This window comes from Stegostoma tigrinum, chromosome 18 (genome assembly GCF_030684315.1).
Source record: "Stegostoma tigrinum isolate sSteTig4 chromosome 18, sSteTig4.hap1, whole genome shotgun sequence".
NCBI classification, from domain to species: Eukaryota; Metazoa; Chordata; class Chondrichthyes; order Orectolobiformes; family Stegostomatidae; genus Stegostoma; species Stegostoma tigrinum.
Genome location: NC_081371.1, coordinates 13,019,087 through 13,043,440, shown reverse-complemented (window position 1 = coordinate 13,043,440; position 24,354 = coordinate 13,019,087). Strand labels below are relative to the sequence as shown.

The following is a 24,354-nucleotide window of genomic DNA, read 5'->3' as shown; positions in this document are numbered from 1 at the left end:
CTTTTCCCACATATCTGCTCAAAACTCTGTCAATGAACATGTTGAAAGAAATACTGACATCAATTATTAACAATCAAATAAAGCAATGCATAATCTCACGTAAACTCTCTTTTTTCAAATTCAATAAGTGAGGCTTTTCACAATAACTCATAAGTTGAAGAAACATTTCATCAGGTAACTTAAAAGTTATATTCTCTTCATGCGTGGCAGTCACAGGAGAGGAGTGGAGCAGGAGCCACTGGTCTAAGTATTTTTAATCAATCTGTTCAGCACATTATGACACCTCCTGATGCAGGCAAAACTTGAATCTGGACTTTTGGGCTCAAGATAGGGACACTACCACCACAACAGTCCTAGCATCAGAGACTACGCTGATATTTGGACTTTACAAAATGCTTTTCCCTCCTTATTTATCTAACCTCATTGACATAAATGTCTTTTGTCATCCTCACTTCTTTCATTAGATCTCACTTAAATACATGCCCAACCATTGCTTCAAATGCTTCATATCTTAGTAAGTTCCAACTTCTAACCACTCTTTTGGTAAAACCAATTTCTCCTGAGTCCTTAGAAGATTGTTCTTCTTTTTATATTCATAACCTAATTTTGGATTCTCTCAGCAGATACATTTTGTCTCCCTTTATCCTAAGAGACTTTTTATCACTATTTTCAAAGTATCTAATAGATCACATTCATCCATTATATCACTGTCTTTGTCACAGCACCTTTGGTGTTTTTTTTTAATTTGAGGATTTGACACATTTTTTGACTGTTTTAATGTCCATTGTGAATCACTGCAGTGCAGCAATGAAAGGGGATTGAAATGTAATCCTGGTAAATGGTTCATTGAATAGGCTGGCACAATCTAAATATTTATTTTACTGAGTGAGTTGAGTTGTTTAGACTGGGATCAAAATAAACATGGGATGGAAAGGGCCCTGGCAGGATGCTTGCTTAAACAAATTCCGCTTAACTGCCGTAGCCACGAGACAGTAATAAGCTCTGTAACATCTAGGGCCACCATGGTGCAAACCATCATTTCATGACAGGAAGGCTGCCAAAGGAAGTAATATCAAAGACTAAATGTGGCTTCATCACAACTGTTGCATTAATGTAACTATACAGCACGGTCAATGTGCAGAACACTTTAAGTTTCCACTGCAAATTCAGTTGGCCAGAAACTGAAAAGACACTTGTAATGCCTCAACTATTTGCTCCCTGCAATGATCCATTGTTTAGTTGGGATACAGGTCAAAAATGAATATGAGAAACCATAATAAAGATAGGAAATGTTCATTATGGCATGTTATCTCAAGAGTTAACTGCTGAGATCTGAAGAAATGTTCAGCCACATCTATCTAAGGAAGGGTCAAATAATGTAACCAAGCATAAACTCTGATACGGTTAAATCTTGAAGTGGAAAGGGAGTAATGTGGCACAGTGACAGTGCTCCCAACTCTGATTCAAAAGTCTAGGGTTCCTGTCCGACCTGCTCCAGAGGTGTGGACTTTTACATAAGTTGCTGAACCAAGGTCTTGTAAACTGTCTAATGTCTCAAGGCACTATTTCAAAGAGCAGGAAAGTTATTTCTATTTCCTTGGCCAATATTTGCCCTTTGATCAAAACTGCTGTCACGGTATGGGTTGTGGGAGCTTGCTGCGTCCAAACTGTCTGCTGCAATGTCTACATGACAACTGTAACTATAATTCAAATGTACTTTGTTGACTATAAAGTGCATTGGGGTATTCTGACGTTGTGAAAGATGACAGATAAATGAAAGTTTTGATTGCTCATATGCACAGTTTCATCTCCCTTCACATACTTAGCAGCATTACAAACCCCACACACACATCTCACTGCTCAACAACTGTCAGCTAATCAACACTCACAGGCACACCACTCAAACACTTTGCACCACAGTTTCTGATACACTTCACTCACCCTTGTTGGATAAGATGTTCTTAACTCCATAAAGGACGCAATGGTCTCCATCATTAGATTGGGCGGTTCTGAATCAGTAGCCAACAACAACACTAAAACCATCCAAGGAGGCAACATGTTCCCAACTCATCCACCTTCTCACCTGCAACTTCCCCTCATCCCACAACTCTTCTGAGAGATGATGCAAGCGTGGGCCAATTGCCTCACCCTCGTTTAATTCCAGTACAATGCTACTACAACACCATTACATGATGAAACAAAGGTAGCCTATTCAGACCATCAAGTCTGCTCTGCCATTCAATGAGATTATGGCTAATCTGATAATCTCTTCAATTCCTCTTTTCCACCTTTCTGCAAAATCCTTGTCTCCCTGACTAATTAGGAATCTATCTAGCTCTGAATGTATTTAATGACCCAAACTCTGTAGCCCTCTGTAGTAAAGAATTACACAGAGTCACAACTCTCTGAGAGAAGATATTCCTCCTCACCTCTGCCTTAAATATACAACTGCTTACTCTGACATTGTGCCCCCTAGTCCTGGACTATCCCACAAGGAGAAACAATTTTTTTGCATTGACCCTGTCAAGTCATTGAGGACTCTTGCATGTTTCAATAAGGTCACCTCTTATTCTTCTAAATTCCAATGAGGACAGACCCAAACCATTCAATATCTCTTTGTATGACAGTCCCTCCACCACTGGGATCAGCATAGTGAAACTTCTTTGGGCTGCCTCCAATGACAATATGTCTTTCCTTAGACAAGCAGACCAAAACTACCTTCAGTATTCCATCTGTGGTCTGAGGAGTACCTTGTATGGTTTTAGCAAAACCTTCCTAAATTCATGCCTTTCCTCTTTCAACTCCCTAGGAATTGGAACTTGGCCAGGCAATGTTGTGAGAGTTTGAAGGGGAGTAGAACAATGTCACTCAATGTCACAACACAGCCTCACAGCAGGAAGAACCATGGTTCAATTCTACCCTCTGGCAACTGTCCGTGTGGAATTTGTACATTCCCCCGGGTCTTCATGGGTTTTCTCCCACATTCTGAAGATGTGCAGATTAGATGGATTGGCCATGGGAAATTCAGGGTTATGGGAGGAGGGCAGGGAAGGTCTGGATAGAAACTCCTTCAGAGGTTCAGTTTAGATTGAATGGCCTGCTTGCACAGTGTAGGGGTTCTAACTCAGACTTTTTAAACTTGACAGTTTTGAACTTTCAAGGGTGGTATTGTGGCCCGATCTTTGTTGCATATGTCATCAGGTACTAACAGATTACAGCCTGGGATTTGGGGATGGGGGTGCTGGTGGGAAGAATAGGGCAGATGCCTGATTCCTGGTAGATGAGGCTCTGCCCAAGATTTGCTACCCGCAATTCAGATGAGGACTTGGATGGCGCAGTAAAAGGCAGATAGGCAATGCTCAGAGAATTCAGGTTTCAGGCCTACCAGAAAGCTGACCACCATTTTAGAGACACATGGAGGAGTCCACAACCAACTTGAAATAGGGTTTTGTGGAGAGCTTAGAAGTCCGTTCCACTGTGGAGGTCATGACCAGCTCCAGCAGAACACTTGTGAAACTAACCACAGTACAATGTGTGAAAGCTGATGTCTCAGCTTCCTTAGCAGCACAAATAGTTGCCACCAAGTGGAAGTCTGAGTGCCACAGAGAAAGCTTAGACACCATGAACTCACCACCATACAACTGCCAAGACTGTGGATATTAGTACTTTATTTTTTATTCATTCATGTAAAGTAGGCGTTGCTGGCCAGGCGAGCATTTACTGCACATTCCTAGTTGCCCTGGAGAAGGAGGTTATGAGCTGCCTTCTTGAAACACTGCAATCCATGTGCTGTATGTAGACCTGGCTGTGCTGTTAGAAAGGGAGTTCCAAGATTTTCATCCAGTGATAGTGAAGGAGCAGCAATATAAGTCTGGATGACTTGAAGGGCTACTTACAGGAGATGGTGTTTCTGTTTCCTTGTTCTAGATGAAAAATTTTGCAAGTTTGGATATTATTATCAAGGAATCCCTTTGAGTTAATTCAGTGCATCATGTAGATAGCACACACTGTGCATCAGTAGTGGAAGAGTGTGAATGTTTAAGGTAACAAAGGCAGGCACTGAGTAAATGTATAGGTGTGGCTTGTTGTATGGAATGGCGGTGGCTTTTATTTCAGAATTGAGGCCAAAAGGAAACCAATGGCTGTATCAGAGGGGCTTGGGGAGGTGTTCATGGGAGCTGGTGTTGAATTAGACATTAAGATAAGAATGTGGGCCACCTTGCCTCCTCCCTTCCTCTTCTTTGTGAAGTGGTTACCATTTCTTGTGGTGTCAAGGGCTATGAGTGTACTCACAATGGCCAGAGTGTAGAGAATGCTGCAAATCACCATAAACCAAGGACACTTGAATATAATAGAACCTTCATTGCAGCACCAAACCAGATGTTCATGAATTTCCCTAGTTACCATAACCCCTTCTATCAACGTGTGGTCAGGTGTACAGGACAGGCATGGTCACTTGTTGACAGGACAGTGTTTAGTGTCCAGACATCACCTTCTGGTTTAATCTGGTGGCTGAAGGGTTTTAGGAGCAGTATGCTAGAGCAGGAAGAAAGCATCCAGATTTCGGCTAAGATATGCATATGGTCACACACCAACTGCACATACTGTGATGGGGACATATGGCAGTATTGAGAAAGGAACTCCCAATGTCATATTTATGAGTCAATGGAAGTTTGCACAACAGGGGATCCCACTATCTTGGCAAAGCCACATACATGCTTTACTCCTCTCTGATGTTACGGAAGGAGGGTACAGATAAACTGAAACTACAAATCTCATTTTGTACGGTCTATAATCAGTACGCTTATTATTTGGAAGGTAAATGTGTGTTTTGAAGCCCCTGTTAGTGTGTGGTCAATTTGAAGAAGACTTGCTGGGTTTCAAAATAAAGATGATTATTTATTCATACACTCGCTCAGAGTCTAAATGCTGCAACAATTACTCAGTACCGCTGCACGCACACTTGGGAAAAATACAGGGAAAGAGAATCAAGCATTTTTACATGCTGTAAACCAAAGAATAGTTCAGAATTTGTTCATTGTCGAGCTCATTGAAAGTGGTCTCTGTGGGTTTGGGAAAGAGGGAAGTCTTTTTCGCTCGACTTGATTTATTGGGTTTGGTTGAGTTCAGTTTGCCACAGTCAAACGTGAGGATTTTTGAAGGATTCCCACATAGAAATGAACATTTAGCAGGTCATCAAGTTGAGCCTTTGGGCTTTCCTATCAGGAGGGACAATTTCTTTGCAGATGGGCTAAAATTTATGAATCAGGCTGGAACATTTTTAAAGATGTTATAGCCTTTTACTCATAAAGACAAAAACACACTATTGTGACATCTGCAGTGTTTGCCAGGGTCTTCTACAGAAAATCATGGCCTTTGTTGTGTCTTTAAGGCAAAACTCATTATCTCCAGTCAGTTTTGATTACATGAACAAAATTGGGGAATTTGTACACTTTCAAAATATCTTGAACTTTTTTGATGGCTCCTGGAATTGAGCAGCTTGATTTCCAGAGCATTATCTGATTCGTTCATAGCATCAATGAAATTTCTGGTCCTAAAAACTTATGAACATTAAAACAAACATTAAAATAAATGAACCAAGTGGAACTCACTTTAAAAGTGGAATACCGTATAATACAGTTTTTGCCTTTTGTATTTCACCTCGCTTGAAATATAAGGGCAATATTTGCATTTCATTTCCTTTCGTACTGCCAACATTTTAATGATTCTAGTATTCATTCGACTTCTCATCATTTTTAGGTTTGACAAAACCAGTAGTTTCATATACTTATGATTATATTCATTTGACACAAGCAAACATGTAAATTACCAAAGTATGATAAAGTTATCACCCTGGAACTTTGAAAAAAATATCCCTCGTCAGGTTTCGCTGACATCCCCCACACTGTAAGTGCCTAACAGCGAAGGAGCTTGCTGGTGTGAATTACATACATTTACCTAATAGGAAAACAGTCACTCAGATTTGTTCCTCATATGCCATATAATTGGCTACAACAGAAGTGACTTGTATTTTCTTTTGAAGGAAACATACAAAGTTTCTTCAAGTGCATGAACTCAATGTTGTACTGAATCAATAGTTGCCAGCTCAGATTGTGAACTGATGACAAGTGACGCAGTTTGTTAACTTAAAGCAAGTGTAAGGGAGCATGAGCTCAAAAAGATTGGCATAGATCAAGTCAGCTTAGAACTGAACTGTGAAGAATTACTTTGCTGTTTCAATTAGATATTTGAGGCTTATTTAATTAGGGAAAATATCTTGTAAATTCGAGGGCATTAATATCATGCGCAAGAAAGATGGAACTGTCCCAGGAAAATTGCAATGAACGCCAATTTGCTTAATGAGAGATTTTACTAGAACCCTGGTTTTAACTAAATAAAATACAAAGTATCACAAAAAACGGCTATGATATTAAAATAAATCAAAACAGTGAAGGTAGCAGCATGTTAATTGGTCTTGGCTAAGTTCAATTAGTAATGCCTGTGCTCTTATGACTGAGTCAGAAGGCTGTAAGTTCAGACTCCACAAAGCATCTGCTCTGAATGTGGAAATGCAATGTTGTTAAACATGTGGATGAAACAAGAAACAGAAGTGTTAATTAACTAATAGGTAAAAGATCACTGGTATGATTCAATGAAGTACAGTGAACTCTCTTATCCTTTCTCTCACAACATTCCTTTACAATACTAAAGTCAGTCTATTTGATTGCTCATCTATCTCATTGACTCAACTTTTAGACACCTGCTCTTTGGTGTCTTCATGCGAGTTGGTAAAAAATTTATCTGATAATGCTCTTACGAATCGCCTTGCAGTGTATTTAGTACATTAAAGTTGCCATATAAATGTAAGTTGTTGCCTTTTACTGACTGGTTTTGTTTGCTTACATGATAAGAAAACAAAACCACAAAACTAAGACTATCCTCTGGTTAATTGGATGCTTTAGAGCATCCAGGGCAAAAAGGGACTACATAAACATGTTATAAGTAAAACCAGAAGTGTTGTTCCTTTGTTAATTAATCCTATTTCTTAGATAGTTCTGTAGCCAGATACCTATCTTAAGCCAGGAACCTACTTTATACAACAGCACAAGAACTTTAAAACTTAATTTGGGATATCTTATGAAATAATAAACATATATATCTGAAACAATAGAACAATAGGTTAACATTTCATGGAGAATATAAAACAAATGGGTGCTCTTTATTTATCACTTATGTACATGATGAGAGGTTAAATGAAGCTTCCGAAGGTGAATTTAGCGAGACACTAAATGAAACACATTGGTATTTATGACGCACAAAGGTTATCAAAATGTTAATACACTTACCCTTTCTGCAGACTGAGCTGTGCCAAAAAAGATTGGAATAAAAGCTAACCAAATTATGCAGGTGGTGTACATGGTAAATCCAATAGGTTTGGCTTCGTTGAATGTCTCTGGAACTCCTCTCGTTTTAATTGCATACACAGTGCATGTGACCATCAGCAGAATGCTGTATCCCAGGGAACAGATGAGAGAAAGGTCGGAAATGTCACATTTCAGAATGCCCCTGGCTTTTTCTGGATCAACAGTTCGTTGCTCCCCATAGTCTACAACAGTGTGCGGAGGATCGACAGCAAACCAGATAAAGACTCCCAGGAGCTGCAGAGAGATTAGGCTAAAGGTGATTGCCAGCTGGGAAGCTGGACTGATAAACCTCGGAGCAGAGACAGACGTCTTACCTTGTTCAAATATTCTGTGAATTCTGTTAGTCTTTGTGAGCAGTGCTGCATAACTAATACACATGCCCAGTCCTAAGAAAATGCGTCGGAAAGAGCAAAGAACTGTGTCAGGAGTTGCAATCATGAGGAAGGTTACAGCATAGCACAAGAATATTCCAGTCAGCAAGACGTAGCTTAACTCTCGGCCGGACGCCCTTACTATCGGTGTATCGTTATGGCGAATAAAGGTTGTAATGACAAACGTGGTGGCTATAATTCCAAGCATAGCTATGAAGACAGGAACTATAGCCCAAGGTGAATGCCATTCTAGCTTGATTATGGGGATCAGTTGGCAGTCTGTGCCATTCGCATTTGGTTTCCTATTGAATGGACACATTTGACAAGTTGTCTCGTCGATCTGGTACTGGTAACCTTCACAGCGTTCACAATGCCAACAGCAGGGCACGCCCTTCACGGTTTTCTTTCTCTCACCAGACTTACATGGTAGGCTGCAAACTGACTGCGGGATCCTGTGTTCTCCTCTGCCCCACTGCATGTTCTTCACCTGCGGAGAGGTAAATGAGTGAGCCGTACAGAGATAGCTACATAACTGTCCATGCACAGAACTGTACCAAATTCTAAGCAAACATCGAACTCGCAAAAATTGCCTTCCTACACAAATTGTATAGATTCATAACTTCATTGTAAAGTTATGGCAACAGAAAATGCATTAACTTTGAAAACAAAAAATAGTGAGTGTGAGCCTTCAAATATTCTACAATTCAGAGCAATTGTAAAGGATTAGTGAGACTCTAGAATAACTAAAATGATGGTCAGGCTATCCTTCAATATGATATTGGGGTGGAAAGGATAGGGCCGGATCTGCATTCTCTGTTCCTTCTTTTCTTGAGCTTTGCTTCAAATTTCAAATCTTTACTTTTAAAGTCTCACATTGAGATTTTCTGTTTCACTTCTCTACTGTAACACACCATTTCCCTTTTCTTGGCAGTGTACACACCCTTTGTTTTCTCGTGGATTTTTCTATCCTTTGACTGCGGTGATCTGATTACCAAAATTAATGATACTGCCATTGTTATTTCTTCTTTATGTTGGCTTGTCTACTCTGATCCCCTTCTAGTCCCCATTCTGAATTGAATTAATGTCATCACCCATCTTTCATGTTTTATTTCTGCAGCATGGTCCAAGCTCAAACAATGTAGGAATACTGATTAAGTCATCTACTTTGCTGACAACACATTTGTAAATGGAATGTTATACAGAGTGAAGGTTAAGTCACTGGAAAGTAATCAGGAGAACACAGATTAAAATCTCTGAAGACTGTTTGTGAATTTGAAATCAGTTCCAAAATGTCTTAAAATAAAAGAGTGTCAGTGCATATAACACAAAGTAGCTGGATTGATGGAGAAGGAAACTAATGAGGGAATCTGCTATCTTCATTTGGTCTGGCCTGAATGTGATACCAGTCCTACATCAAAATGCTTGACTCTTAAACTGCCATCTGTATTGGCCAAGCAAGCCAACACTTTCTCAGGGTGTTCAGTAAGTCCCAACCTGTCTAGCAATGTTTGCATCCTGAGAATGAAATGTAATACAATGTAGGGATAACTCAGTTGGGATGCTTGAAATCTCAAAACAAATATTCTAAATGAATTTGAAGGAAACTTTCTCATGAGCTTAAAAGAGTGACATAGGAAATTACTGCATAGAAATCAGTAGTGATAACAAATAACAGCATCTTCTTTGTGCATAGACATTATTACTAACTCAGTGGATCTTATTACCAACCCATCCATCACTCACAATGGAAAGGAACAGTTCGGAGGCTGGTAATGACAGTAATATCCTCCATTTGATGAATTAAGTTATTGCTATAGTACGAAGTTCTCACAACAGGACAATGCACATTATCCAATGTTCCAAAAAGCAAATTTATATCACAGTGAGCATGAAAGCACAATCTGAACACATTAAAGAATGGCTGAAGCATATTAAAGGCATTTCATGTCTGGCTCATTCTGACAGCATCTAACCTTTATTGAATCAAATGAATAAGATGTCCACAAAAAAAATAACTTCCCATAGAATAAAAACTCTAATGCAAATGTGAACCACAGCTGTTACTTTCATTGACAGCAAGGAAACAAAAAAAAACTTTTGCTTACATTCAAGTGAAGATAATCAGTCCACTGTCCAATAACTTTATATTCATGAGAGGTCAGGTTGGAAACTTGATATTGGTAGATGTCATATCGTCCAGGAGCATCTCCATTTTCATTAAATGTCACAGAGGTTCCAGCACTTCCTACAAGAACAAAGTACATGTGGGAACCTTGAGAGAACACAACTAAAATTAAATTACAATTTGTAGCAAGGAATAGATCATTTGATATGAAAATGAATGGCAAAAAAGCTCTGCAAATAGACATGGATCTCAAAATTCATACTCATTATCCAATATCATAAATTAACTAATTTTCAATTGACTGCAAGGAGGAAAGGAAATAGGAAATAAGTTTCACATAGATACAAAGTCACATCTTACTTTTTGTACAGTGTGTTATGAGATAAATTTGCATCTTTTCCAGCCTATGACTGATTTTTATTTTCTATTCCTGGGAGAATATGTCAAAATAAAACAGCATTAATGTAATACACAGGTATTGGTGAAGGAAGGTTGTGACAGCTGTGTTAAAACATAGATTGACTCTACATTTAAATTATTTTGTGTCAGAAAGACTGTAAAACCAGGACAATCCCTGATGTGAAGGAAGTATTTTTGTCGAAGATCGAAAATGACTCCAGTGACAAAAATCAACACAAAACCATTCCAAAGCTGCAAATGACACAAGTGAGCATTTTTTTCTATTCCTGCAGTTCAAATTCAAACTTGATTCGGGGGTTTCAATTCTCACTTGTCAGCTGGAGGATGTGACGAAGTTCATGCACAAACATATCAGCTCTGAATGGGGCATGAAACTGTGGCATTAATCGCCTCAAGCATGGATCAAGTCCCTGCAAGAATAAGCAAGGATAATTGTTCAGGAGATTTTGCTTTGCTAAATTGCAAATGTTATTTGTGAAAATAATGTTGGCACTAACTAATAGGAATTTTGCATTGATTTGTCCTTGCGCTATATTTATTTTAATTGATTTGGAACCATAATTTAGCAAAGGTACTACCAAGGTGGGATACTGAAAACAAAAGGCTCTCATCAGATGCCAATGTGGTCGGCTCCAATTGGAATATGATGTAATTCGGGTGGGTAAGAGAGGCTGCTCATCAGTTGTTCTCTCGTACCCTATCCCTCTCAAACATTGATGGTGTGGATATAGTGCAGGCTAATGACCAGGTTTTTTCATTTTGCAGGCAAAGTATGGAGGTGGGCATCTTTAAGGACGTGAGACCCCACGCTCCCACCAGCAAGAATTCCCACCAGACTGCGTGCCAATTAAGAGGATTAAACTCTGACCATCAAGCTCTTTGTCCAATCAGAAATCCTGGCCAAGATGTATCGCTGTGCCTGAAGCTGTGAGCCAGCTGGAGGCCAGCTGTCACTGTTAGCTGGTCAGCAACCGTGAACACTGGGACTAGCACAGAGGTAAGTACATTTGCAGTTTTAAGGAGAAGAGGCTCAGTGGGGTTCAAGGCAAGGGCAGTAGTGTGATCTTCAGCAGCCAACCCTTGCCCTCCATCTGTGCTCCCAATTGCCCCCATATCCACCCCCAAAAACAACAGGCATTTTTCCAAGCACTTTTCTCATCAGCCAGGAAGGCAGGAAGTTGGACCAGTAGCAGGCTGAGACCTTTGTCTGGCTGTTAGTTGACCACTTAAGACTCTGACTTGGTTGCAAGTAAGAAAGATGGCCCATGGACCTTTCTGCACAGAACTACTGTGGCAGCAAAAGGAAGGTTAAGTCTCTCTCCAGTGCAAACCTGACTGATTATTTGCCCTTCTCAGCACCTAAATTGTTACCTAAATGGAAGGGAAAGTTCCATGCAATATCATCTTCAATTTCAAACATTATTCTTTAGCAAGACAAGAAACAAGAGACATCTGTATACTTCTCATGTCTAGTGCAGTTATGGGTCCTGGAGTCAAGGTCTCGGTGTAGGTCATCAATAATTAGAATTTAAATGGTTTGCAATCATTCAATGATTGATCTCAAAGCAATATGGAAAGCCGGTTTCATTATATTTTTCTTAAAAATATTTTCTGGCACAGCTGGACAAGCAGTGAACAACAAAGCATTTAGATGAGTTGACATTCCTTGTCCCCAGCCTCATACAGACATTCATTTTAACACAGTAAATGCCCTTGGAACCAACTCTTACTGTAATGGTGACCCCCATCCCCTTCAGAATGATGTTGAGGACAGATATGGGGTAAATAGAATCCTTTTCCCATTAATAAGAAATCTTCATTCAGATTGTATAAGCATCCACCCTGGCTGTCTGAACTGGTTCATTCCTGGTGAGCGAGTGCGGAAACAGCAGAAGAAAGAGTGTACTAGTGCTCAGCTTAAAGGAAGTCTCTGATTTCACCATTCCTACATCCTCCTTGTCCTTACGGCCATTGAATTTTATGGCAGGTTTCTGGGGACTGCAGGATATGTCAGTCAGTATCTCATGCATTTGTGGCATTCATTTCTGCCAGTTGTAGCGTCTAGTACAGATACATCCAGTCCCTAGCATGAATAACACCCTAATAGATTGAGCAGCCAGCACTATATGAGTTGCATAGCAACAATGAGGATGTTTTATTGTGTGGATTGATGCCACGCTACAAGTCTGGATGTGAGACAGACTGGCCAAGGACAAGGTAAGACAAGAATTGTCTTCAGCTTAAACTTCAAAGTAATACTATTTCTTATGTATTAATACCAAACACTACTATATAAGATAATGATAGATTTCTATTGATACATTACGTTGGGATTAAACTATTTTCTTCAGGAATATTCCTATCCATGTGGTCATGTGAGTCTTCCCATCTAGAATGGTGCAGAAGTGACAAATCACTTGTGTAGAGTCTAACATAATGTGGTCTAACTCTGTCCATATTATGCAATTTATGCTCAGTGATGTTCAGCTCAGTCACCTCATCATAAGTTTGCTCCAGGGTCCTAAAGCCTGTATGCAACAATTAGCATGTAGCAATAGTAGTGCAGGAGAATAATGACAATGTACCTAACAATGTAACTCATATTAATGGTCACACATTATTTGAGACTTAAGAAAGAGGGAATGTTAAAACTGTAGAAGAACTCTGCACATCAGCATTTGTACATCAGAGAGTAAATAATCAGTTTACAGGAACTTCTGAGAAAAAGACAATAATCAGTCTTTGATAATGTAAAGATGATCAGTCTTGAGTAGGATAACAAAGTGTGAAGCTGGATGAACACAACAGGCCAAGCAGCATCTCAGGAGCACAAAAGCTGACGTTTTGGGCCTAGACCCTTCATCAGAGCTGATGAAGGGTCTAGGCCCGAAACGTCAGCCCCTGTTCTCCTGAGATGCTGCCTGACCTGCCGTGCTCATCCAGCCCCGCACCCTGCCATCTAACCCAGTGTCCTGTTTCTGCTTTCTGCCCATACCATTTGATCTCTCTGGCTGGAAAATGGAGTCCCAGGTCAACAGGATAGTGAAGAAAGTGTTTGATGTGTTTGCCTTTATTGGTCAGTGCATTGAATATAGGAGTTGTGAGGCCATGTTGCAGCTGTACAGAACATTGGTTAGGTCATTTCTGGAATACTGCGTGCAATTCTGGTTGGCCTTATTCAAGAGATTGTAATTAGCACCTAAAGTAGGTGAAGCTAAGGGAGGTGCAGGTAACTGCTTATATAGCAAGAGTTTTAGAATCATTTTAAAGTCGTTAGAAAATACCCTTTCCATATTGTCGTAAAATTCAACATCAAAATAAGTTACAGTTAAAAACTTGTTCAAACTAGATTATGAGATAAAAGTAACATTTGCCAGTGCATCTGCTTTTAAAATTACCCTAGATCTACACAAAGTTATGCAGTGAATTATTTGCATTTAATAATGGTTTCTGCAGAACAGCATAAAGACTTAAACTATGTAAAATTATCTTAAACTATAATTGAGCAATCGAGCAATGTTTTGCTTATGAAACAGAAAATATTCTGATCACAGATTTTTTTGTCACTAGTTGGTAGAAGTTTGAGCCGTGAATCTGTTTACAATGTACAAGGGCCAAGTATAAACCCTGATGATTATTGTGTGAGGAGCAATCAAAATTGCATTCATGCTAACTGATGTGCCAGCCGAAAACAGTTCTGAGTTTAAAAGGTCAAACTCCCTGGGAAAACTGGTGCTCCAACTGATGACGTGAGTAGCTCAGCATCTCACAGACAGATCAGCAACATTACCCAGCAGGAGAGAAATTGAGTTCAGACGATTGACAGTAGAAGAGGAGTTACCTGGAGTAAATTACGTTTCCTTCTCAGATGAACTTGAGTCAGTTGAAGCAAACTTTGTATGCAGTATTTTCCTTATACAAGGTAATTTTAAATATCTGGACAGATTAGCACAAGTTGTCCAGGATGATCAATAGAAAGGAAAATAAAATAAAGAATGCAAGGAAAGAGGAAAGTTGTAGTGATTGGAACCAGGCAGATTATATTAACTGTGAGAACCTTGAGTGATGCTGTTAACCCTGTCCAATCAGGGATCCCTGGCTGACAGACATAAACAAGGGGTTTGGAGAGTCTCCTGATTTCAGGGGCTGACTCTGAACTGGTTGGTCACAGCCAGTGTACTGTACACATGTAAGTAAAGCCTGTCTTGGTGACAGAGTACCTGCCTCTGTGCAGTTATTTCAAAAGTAAGTACAATTACGGTTGTTGGGAAGGTCCTGTCGCATTTTCCTAAAGGCATTAACAGTAGTTATGGAGAATGAATACTACTGCCATTTTGACAAAGGCATTTCAAACTGCAGTACAGTATTTGATGTAATTTCGGCCTAATTTTTCAAACAATTGTAAGTTATCAAGGCATTATTCTAGGGTAAATGAGGGGGTTATTTTACAGTATATCAATTAAATGTTATAAGAATACTCTTATGACTATTGCATTTGATTTCAATTTAAGAAATAACCACCATGTCAGTGGAATAAGACACCCACTACCAGCAGCAGATTTTAAAATTAGTCAATTCAATTATGCTCTCATTGTCGCAGGAAATTGGACACTTCAAGCTATTTAACATTTCAATTATTATTGAACTTTTACAACATTATCCCATCTGTGGTTATTTTATTATTAATTTTTTGAAGTTTTTTAAATGTTTGTTAAAAAAATGTTCAACAAAATAAAGACAATATCTGTGCCTCAGGAATGACCATGATTCTTGGTGAAAAGAACAGTGCTTGTGTGGTAATGTTGACGAAAACGTCAAGTAGTATAGGTCTCTGAGAGGGCAGGCACCTATTTCATGTTGAGTCCATTTGCTTCGTCTGTCATCCCATTGTTGGAAGACCACCTCCATTTTCATCTTAGTTAGAAATTAGAATAATGTAGAGGGAAAGAAAAGCAAAGAAGCTGAAAGGTTCAGGAAAACACAGACATTTAATGGTTATAGAGGCAAAAAGAAAACAAGCACCCCAGGACCAGACTCTGAAATTCAGCTCAAAATTGTGTCTTGGAGCTGAGTCGAAAACAGGTGTGAGGAAGTCTAACTTGTCTGTCACAGAGAACTGAGAAGTAACCATAACAAGACTCCATATTGGCAAAGAGAGATTGAGGTAATGCATGGAGTCATGGAGATTACATTCTATCTAGTGTTCACGATATTAAAACACTTACATTCTGCTTCATGTATTCTCATTTCTGTGAAAGTAATGAAACATTAGACAAATACATGCATTATCTGGGAGCTTTATGTTAATCTTACATACATCATACGTTATTTAGAATAGTAGAAATTTCATTTGCCCAAAGAACAGAAAAGCAATAAATATGTGTCTACTGATGAAGCGCCATTACTTATAATCATGTTTCAATCAATGTTGGAGTCATTTATCATCTAGTATGTTCTTGACAAGTAGAAGTTTCTACTCAATTATTTTTGTTTGTTGTGTACAAAATCAGATCTCAGTAAAAATGAATTGTCATATAGATTACATGGTACTCTGGCAATCAAAAATTGAAACATCATTTATTCATTTCCCTGTCAATCAGTGGTGCTAAGTATGGAAGGAATGATCATGGGAGGAAATAGAATTAGGAATAAAAAGGGGCTTGAAGATTCTATTCAACAGAGTCTTTTGTATTAGCATGGCATTCTAAATGGTGCCAAAGGTGTTTAAGTAGATTCTCATAGTAAGATTCAAACTGTAACTAATTGGCTATTTTTCAGCGCAATGCTAAGGGGAGTGCTGCACTGCGGAAAGCATGACTTGATGCATTAGATACTCAACCAGGGCTGTGTTTAGGATTTAATTTTGCAGAATTCCCCTAGGTTTTTCACAATCCCACTAGGCGACAATCTTAGAAGTTTTTTTTAAGAAGCAAGAAATGATAAACAAATCCCGAATTTCTGTAAACTTACGTTAGTGAAGGGGCAAGATTCAGCCTAACAGGAAAAAGAGAAAAAATTCTTCAACGCCATCATTGGATGTCACCCCACTTGCATCTATTCTGTGGGCAGAAACTTCTAATTTTCAGAACCACTATGGGCAGGATGGGTGGAGATGCCGCAGGCACTGAACTTGTTGAAAACCCAGCAATGTGTGTATTTTATTTTTTCTAACGCAGACATTCCAATTGCTCCAGATGCCTGGTTTCCTGACCAAGTGGAATTCATAAAATCTGAATGCAAACTTATTCAGCTTCATTACCTATAGGGTCCCTATAAGGATCCCTACTGAAAGAAGGTAGAGGTTTATTGGTGAGAGTTACAGCATGCACAGATGGAGGCTGAAGGTAACAAAGCAGCATCATGTTTCAGTGACGAGACTGAGGGGATGAAACTGCAGGCTGCAAGGGATGGTAGACTGATACTGTTTGCTATGGGCGGGAGGAAGAAATTTTCCTCAGACAGCAGGCAGTTGCAGATGGAAGTTGTAGAAGAGGTCAGCAGCAGAAGTGTAGTGCTTTGCTCATGGATCCAATGCTGCAAGTTGTTTGATGACCTGACCTGGCAAAACAATAAAAATCCAGGAACACTTGAAAACATGTGTACTGTTCATAATATTGAAGTATATAAGACTCGGACCACTATGTCTCATTTGCTAGTTTGTACTGTGCTTTTTGTCTGGTCCCGTAAGGAAAGGTATGTGGCATATGAAATTCAATACCCGACTTGCCATCTCATGTCATTACCCCTCTCTGTTGAGACATGTTGTCCAGTCCCACTCGACCATTGATATTCACCATCAACGTTTGTCAACGTCAGGTCCATCCCTCAGAGTGGCCCTCCGCAACTATTTTCCTCCCGTTCCTTCAGAACAGCAGCTGTCACTTGCGGCTTTGATTTTTCTGTCCTCGCAGAAGGGGACAGGAGTAGAACTGAAGGTGTCCCTCAAGACCTAGCCAACTTAACAAATCCAGAGGACGGAGTGCTGGAAAGAGGCCTGGTCTCACTCTGCATACCCATTGGTGATGGAAAGATGAGAGCCTCCCAGCTACAAGATAACAGAATTAAATATCACACATGGAGCATATGGCACACAGCACCATTCATGTTGATATGAACTCATTACCCGATGAAATATGATCAGATACACCATAACGGCAGAACCCTCTCACCTTGTCAGTGCTAATTCATGTCTTTTATCTGCTGTAGGCCCTTTAAATGTCTCTCAGCATGGTTGATAAAGTATTCACAGAAAAGGTCACTATTTTTGAGGATGCCACACCACAGGCCTCGTATACATCATCCACTAGCCAAGATACACCCACTTGAGGGGGTTATCAAGACAGTTAATTGGATTGTCATGTGATATCAAAAACATCCTTACTGAGAAACAGTAGATGGTTAAGATAGGGATAGCAGTGGAGAGTCCCCAGTATGGGCATAGGACACTTTAAGCTCTGTTCAGCTTAATACAAATGCAGAGCTCCCATGAATGTTAGCAAAGTGGACTTTTTGTGGAGTAGCAGTAGAAAAGATGTGAGGCCTGTCAGCCATCCCAGGTATGGTGCTCAGGTGTGCCTTAGGTCTTTGTGCAGTCGTTTAAGTCCATGGAAAATATGTGTTCCCACACAGAGCATCAGATGCAGCAATCAATTAAGTGCATGCTGTCTATGGCTCAGAATGTTTCCATTAGCTGGACTGAGGAATACTGATCATCGAGTGCCTCAGTAAACTGTAGTATAGCACTGTCTATATCTTGGCTTACAGAGAGGTGTTGGTGGGTCCTGGAAGGAGCATTCACTCTGTGGGCACTCTAATTCTTGACCCTTTCCACACCCTCATTCAGAGTTCCACAAGCCACTTCCTGTCTTGAGGCAAAGTCTGCCTCTGCAGAGATGCAAGACTTTGATAAGGGCCCCCCAGGTTCCAAAGCCTAAGGAGACATTGAGTAAGAGCAAGCGGTCTTTCTGACTGGCCGTGTTGATCGAAAAGTACTTCTAAAAGCCAGGCCTGGCAAACATGGTCACTTGTGGCATACATTTGCATGCACCAGATTGTGATAGTCAACAGATATCACCAATAGATGCCTGAATGACCCAAGAGTCCAAAAAGTAAAGGCTGCAATGATCTTCACCAACACTGGCAATGCCCACCTGTGCATCTGGTCTATTTGGCAGGAACTCTTCTTCCATGAGGCTGCAACACCCAATGGGAAACCATGAGTCCACTGAGACAATAGTTCTTGGTCCCAGCCTGAAATCAGATGTACTGCCTTTGGAAACTTTGTCAACTATGTTGATACTTTTGAGTTGGAACCGCAAGCTTATATTCCCTTTGTTTTGAGGACCAACAGGTAACTGAGAAGGGTGTAGCCGCTCCTGCTTTTGCATGTGGAGATCTATGCTGGAAGTTAAGTGCTCCCATGCTGATCTGAAAGTTAACAGCTAGGTAGGGCATGACGTTCAAAGACAAAAAGAAATCAAGATAGCAGAAATGACCTCCAAGGTGTTGGAAATCCATCTCTGAAGCAGGGAAAGTAGAGTCCCAGAGCAGGTCATTTATCAGAAAGGCAACATCCATCATACTGTATCTTTTAAAGCTCTTTTTGCCTGCCAATTGCTAGCCTGTCAAATCCCATCACCTTCTCATTTTGCTTTCCTGACAAGTTCTGTGGTATTAAAGTTAGAATTCTGGGTTTAAGATGCAGCTAAACACTTTAAATATTTCAATGAAAGATTCCTCCATCCCCCCCCCACCAACAACTGCACTGTCCCATGAGGTTTTTATTGCATAATCTACATCACACCCTGAAAAGCTGAAAATTGGTCCATTGTTTCTAATTTCCCAACAGTTGCAGCTACTTTAACCTGCCATGCGCTCAGAAATCATCTCTCCTTGACATGTTGAAATTCCCTCCTAAAGTAAGTGAAGAAAGTACAGTCCAAAATGTTGGTTAGAAATCAACACTTCATTTGTTTCTAAACAAAAGCACTGACACAGGAAACAGGTTGAAACAGAATACAGGATAACAAAGTGTGGAGCTGGATGAACACAGCAGGCCAAGCAGCATATCAGGAGCACAAAAGCTGACATTTCGGGCCTAGACCCTTCATCAGAGAGCTCTCTGATGAAGGGTCTAGGCCGAAAACGTCTGCTTTTGTGCTCCTGAAATGCTGCTTGGCCTGCTGTGTTCATCCAGCTCCACACTTTGTTATCTTGGATTCTACAGCATCTGCGGTTCCCATTATCACTGAAACAGAATACAGCCCTGCAGTACTGATGCCTTGTACAAACAAAGCCACTCACTCACTCACTATGAGTGATAATGGGAACAGCAGATGCTGGAGAATCCAAGATAATAAAATGTGAGGCTGGATGAACACAGCAGGCCCAGCAGCATCTCAGGAGCACAAAAGCTGACGTTTCGGGCCTAGACCCTTCATCAGAGAGGGGGATGGGGTGAGGGTTCTGGAATAAATAGGGAGATGGGGGAGGCGGACCGAAGATGAGAGAAAAGAAGATAGGTGGAGAGGAGAGTATAGGTGGGGAGGTAGGGAGGGGATAGGTCAGTCCAGGGAAGACGGACAGGTCAAGGAGGTGGGATGAGGTTAGTAGGTAGGAGATGGAGGTGCGGCTTGGGGTGGGAGGAAGGGATGGGTCAGAGGAAGAACAGGTTAGGGAGGCAGAGACAGGTTGGACTGGTTTTGGGATGCAGTGGGTGGAGGGGAAGAGCTGAGCTGGTTGTATGGTGCAGTGGGGGGAGGGGACGAACTGGGCTGGTTTAGGGATGCGGTGGGGGAAGGGGAGATTTTGAAGCTGGTGAAGTCCACATTGATACCATTGGGCTGCTGGGTTCCCAAGCGGAATATGAGTTGCTGTTCCTGCAACCTTCGGGTGGCATCATTGTGGCACTGCAGGAGGCCCATGATGGACATGTCATCTAAAGAATGGGAGGGGGAGTGGAAATGGTTCGCGACTGGGAGGTGCAGTTGTTTGTTGCGAACCGAGCGGAGGTGTTCTGCAAAGCAGTCCCCAAGCCTCCGCTTGGTTTCCCCAATGTAGAGGAAGCCACACCGGGTACAGTGGATGCAGTATACCACATTGGCAGATGTGCAGGTGAACCTCTGCTTAATGTGGAAAGTCATCTTGGGGCCTGGGATGGGGTGAGGGAGAGGTGTGGGGGCAAGTTAATGCCAGCTCATAACAATGTAAGAAACAATATGTTCCTAAAGGCAAGGTGATGCTTTACAGTTTTAAGTACTCTATTCTTTACATGGTTCGAACATATTGGAAAGCTAGCCTTCCCAAACAGAGCATGGCAGTCAGTGAAGAGAGAACATCCAATTTAGAGTTCTTGGAAAATACAGAGATGAGATACATTACACTGGCTGATCCGCATTCTGTGACAAAATGAAAGTTACAAACTTAAACGCACAAAAATGTGGGACTTGCTATTGGTAATGTGTCAGAAATCATCAGCAGCTCCTCTGATGCTGCAAGGAGCCACATTTTTGATACAAGTGGTGAAAATAGATTTTTCTTTGAAATTTCATTGTCCAAGACCAGCTTGAACAGATTTCACGCCGATATTAACACCTTATCTTTTTCAACAGCTGCATCTGTACATAAAGTGCTACAAAACTCGAAAAAGCTGAGATTACCAATGATTCCTAAAAGCAAGATTTTTAAATGTTGTTGCACTAATATCAGTACTCCAAAGCTTAACGCTCTCATCTATTTGAAATTCATTTGTATTATATTCTGATCGAACAACTATCCAATTCACAGCTTGCAAAGTTAGGGTCAATGTAATCAGTAGGTGTTTTCTCACCTCTTGAGTTTGAAGGTTGCTAGTTCAAGATTTATTCCAGCTTTTGCAGGCTAACCACTGACAGCACTTCAGTGTAGTAATGTGAGAGTGTCCATTGCTGGAGATAATAATGCTGAAATTGCACAGCTTCTGAAAAGAATCACTGGGATCAAGATACATGACTAACCATGAAAGCACAGAGTGTGTCTTTGAACAGAGTGTTGGAAATTAGGTGAGTAATGGAATCTCAATTCATCTAAAATTCTGTTCGTCTTTTGCATTGAATATTTATTTATCTGTAATTTATTGTTCAAATTCTAAATGTTATTCACGCTTAAGCAGAGATATATGCAAGTCTCTATTTGGGAGCAATGAAGCTAATTAATTAAAGAAACCAGCTTAAATTAGTTCCCTTATTATCTTGGGCTAAGCTACCTTAGAGCAGAAATACAGAGTCTTCTCTTTGCAATCCAGTTCAGAGTATTAAAAAGTTCTGAGCTTAGTAAGTAAAAGAATTAGAGGACAGATTAGTTATTTTGCTTTGCTTTTTCCAACATCTTTGGGTGGCACGATGGCTCAGTGGTTAGCTCTGCAGCCTCACAGTGCCTGAGACCTGGGTTCAATTGCAGCCTCGGGCAACTGTCTGTGTGGAGTTTGCACATTCTCCCCATGTCTGTGTGGGTTTCCTCCGGGTGCACTGGTTTCCTCCCACAGTCCAAAGACGTGCAGGCTAGGTGGATCGGCCATGCTAAATTGCCCAAAGTGTTCGGGTTGTGTGGGTTATAGGGGATGGGTTTGGGTGGGATGCTCCAAGGGGCAGTGTGGACTTGTTGGGCTGAAGGGCCTGTCCCCACACTAGGGAATCTAATCTAAAATTCACCCTTTAGTGATTGCTTCTCAGACCATTATATAGGAAGAAGATCTTTGGTGAGTACCTGATAAGTGATTAAAACTTGGTCTATTCCTATGGTTTAGAATAGCATTGGAACTGGTGCTAAAGTTTTATAAAGCACATAAATGAGGAAAAATAAATAACTGAATAAAATAATTTGGGGAAGTGAGGCCTAGTAGTATTATCACAGGAATGTTAACCAGAGGCCTAGGAAATGATCCAGGGTCCCGGATTCGAATCCCACCATGGCTGATGGTGGAATTTCAATTCAGTAACAGAAATATCTGGATTTAAGAGTCTAATTATGACCATGAATCTATTGTTGATTGTCAGGAAAAGCTCATCTGGCTCACTAATGTCCTTTCGGGAAGGAAGCTGCCATCCTTACCTTGTCTGGCCTTTCTGTGACACCAGACCCACAACAATGTGGTTGATTCTTAACAACCCTCTGGGCAATTAGGGATGGGCAGTGAATAAAAAAAAGTGTGATGAAGCTGACATAAGCTCTCTGCTCAGCCTTTTATGGGACTGTTAGAGAATGGGGAGTTTAGGTTGAGATTTGGCTGAGTTTATTGAATTAACTCTTGATGCACAGGGCAAGCAAGGTGTGATGATCCAAGTTGCGATGTCTTTTCCTCTCCCACCATCTCCTCTTTCATGTTCACTTTCTCATCCCTTCCCTCATACACCTGATGTTCAGCTACATGTAGTTTCTAGCAAGGACTGTTCCTTCAATTCAGCAAAGTGGTGGCACTACATGCAGCAGATCACCACTAAGTGAGTGATTGGAAGAGTGAGTAGGTGAAAGAGTGAGTCAGGGTGAGACAGTGAGAGAGAGAGAGAGTGACTGTGTGTGTGTGTGTGTGTGTGTGTGTGTGTGTGTGTGTGTGTGTGTGTGTGTGTGTGTGTGTGTGTGTGTGTGTGTGTGTGCATGCGTGTGCATGCGCGCATATTTGGCATTTGGAACAAACCCTCTTCTGAGGCTGGAGTAGAGTCCAGTTGGGACCCTTCTTCAGAAATAGGGGACGGAAGGGAGCTCTGCAATAGATGGAGAGAGGAGGGGTGGGGCTGGGGTAGGTAGGTGTGATGGTGATAGGCGAGTGCATGTGGGCAGTGGTGGGGATTGGTCAGTGGGGTGGGAGCAGCAGTTAGGTGGGAGAGAAGATGAGCAGGTTAAGGAGGCGGGGATGAGCGGGTGGGTTGGTCATGGAATAAGGCCAGGGTTGGGGAGATTTTGAAACTGGTAAAGTCCACATTGAAGCCATTAGGTTGCAGGCTCCTGAGGTGTAATATGAGGTGCTGCTCCTCCAGTTTCCGGGTGGTGTCATTGTGACACAGGAGGAGGCCCAGGATGGACATGGAGAGTGGGAGTGGGAGTTGAAATGGTTTGTAAACTTTCCTGATCCTCTGATGCTGCCTGGCCAGCTGTGCTCCTCCAGCTCAACACTGGGTTATCTCTGACTCCAGCATCGGCAGTTCTTACTATCTTCAAGACAGGGAGGATGGCCTTAACTCCAAAATTTGAAGAGCCATTAATTTTTAGAAAATTGATCATTGGAGGCCTATTACAATTGGCTTTGTTTTATTACATTTATTTATTAAAATGATGGCTAAAAGGTTGTCAAAAGTAAGTATTGGCACTTCATAAAAAGAATTTACTGCAGGTACAACTGGTTGTAGTGAAAATGTCACAGTCCTACAAAATTGTTTATAGGGTGCAAAAAGAAAGGAACCTTATATTTATTAATGTGGCAATGCTCTTTGATACGATTGGTCACAAATTGATTCTTAAGAGCTTACAAAGATTCAGTGTGTGTTCTGAATTGTTTAAATTTATTCAAAATGGATCACGATTTTATATATGTGTGTGTGTATTTATACATCTATATATGATATAGCTATGGAATGTGACATAATAAACAATATCACCTTTAATCCTTAAAAGAGTTAAAGCGATCCTCTAAAATCACTATTATTTCATGCTGTAAGGGTTGTTTTGTTGTGTACTCTGAAGGAGAAATGTACCAGTTATCAAAATTTTCAATTATAGTAAATTAGTAATTTGTATATCCGTTGCTTTTTCTGACAACTTTGCTTTAAGCGGCTCATATGTTAGCATGAGAACAAATTTTGAGATTTTTTGCAAATTTCTGTTAAAGACAGTCCTGAAAATTAACATCAAAAAGATTGCTTTGATTTATATGATTCATAAAAACAAATCATTTCATTTCAATACTGAGAAACAGTAGATGTTAAATGGACTGGGTTAGCTCAATAGATTCCAGAAATGTTTTAGGGGCCCATAAATTCCTGAG

General features: G+C 40.7%; 1 protein-coding gene across 7 annotated transcripts in view; it reads right to left on the bottom strand.

Moving 5' to 3' along the window:
* Nucleotides 1-24,354, bottom strand: part of LOC125461078 (metabotropic glutamate receptor 8) — a 384,941-nt gene that overhangs the window by 69,302 nt on the left and 291,285 nt on the right. For all 7 annotated transcript variants that reach the window (XM_048549441.2, XM_048549440.2, XM_048549442.2 and 4 more), the window contains 2 exons: nucleotides 9,901-10,040; nucleotides 7,347-8,282 (listed from right to left, as the gene is read on the bottom strand). In XM_048549441.2, coding sequence (XP_048405398.1) covers nucleotides 7,347-8,282; nucleotides 9,901-10,040 — 1,076 coding nt within the window. The remainder of the gene's footprint in view (nucleotides 1-7,346; nucleotides 8,283-9,900; nucleotides 10,041-24,354) is intronic.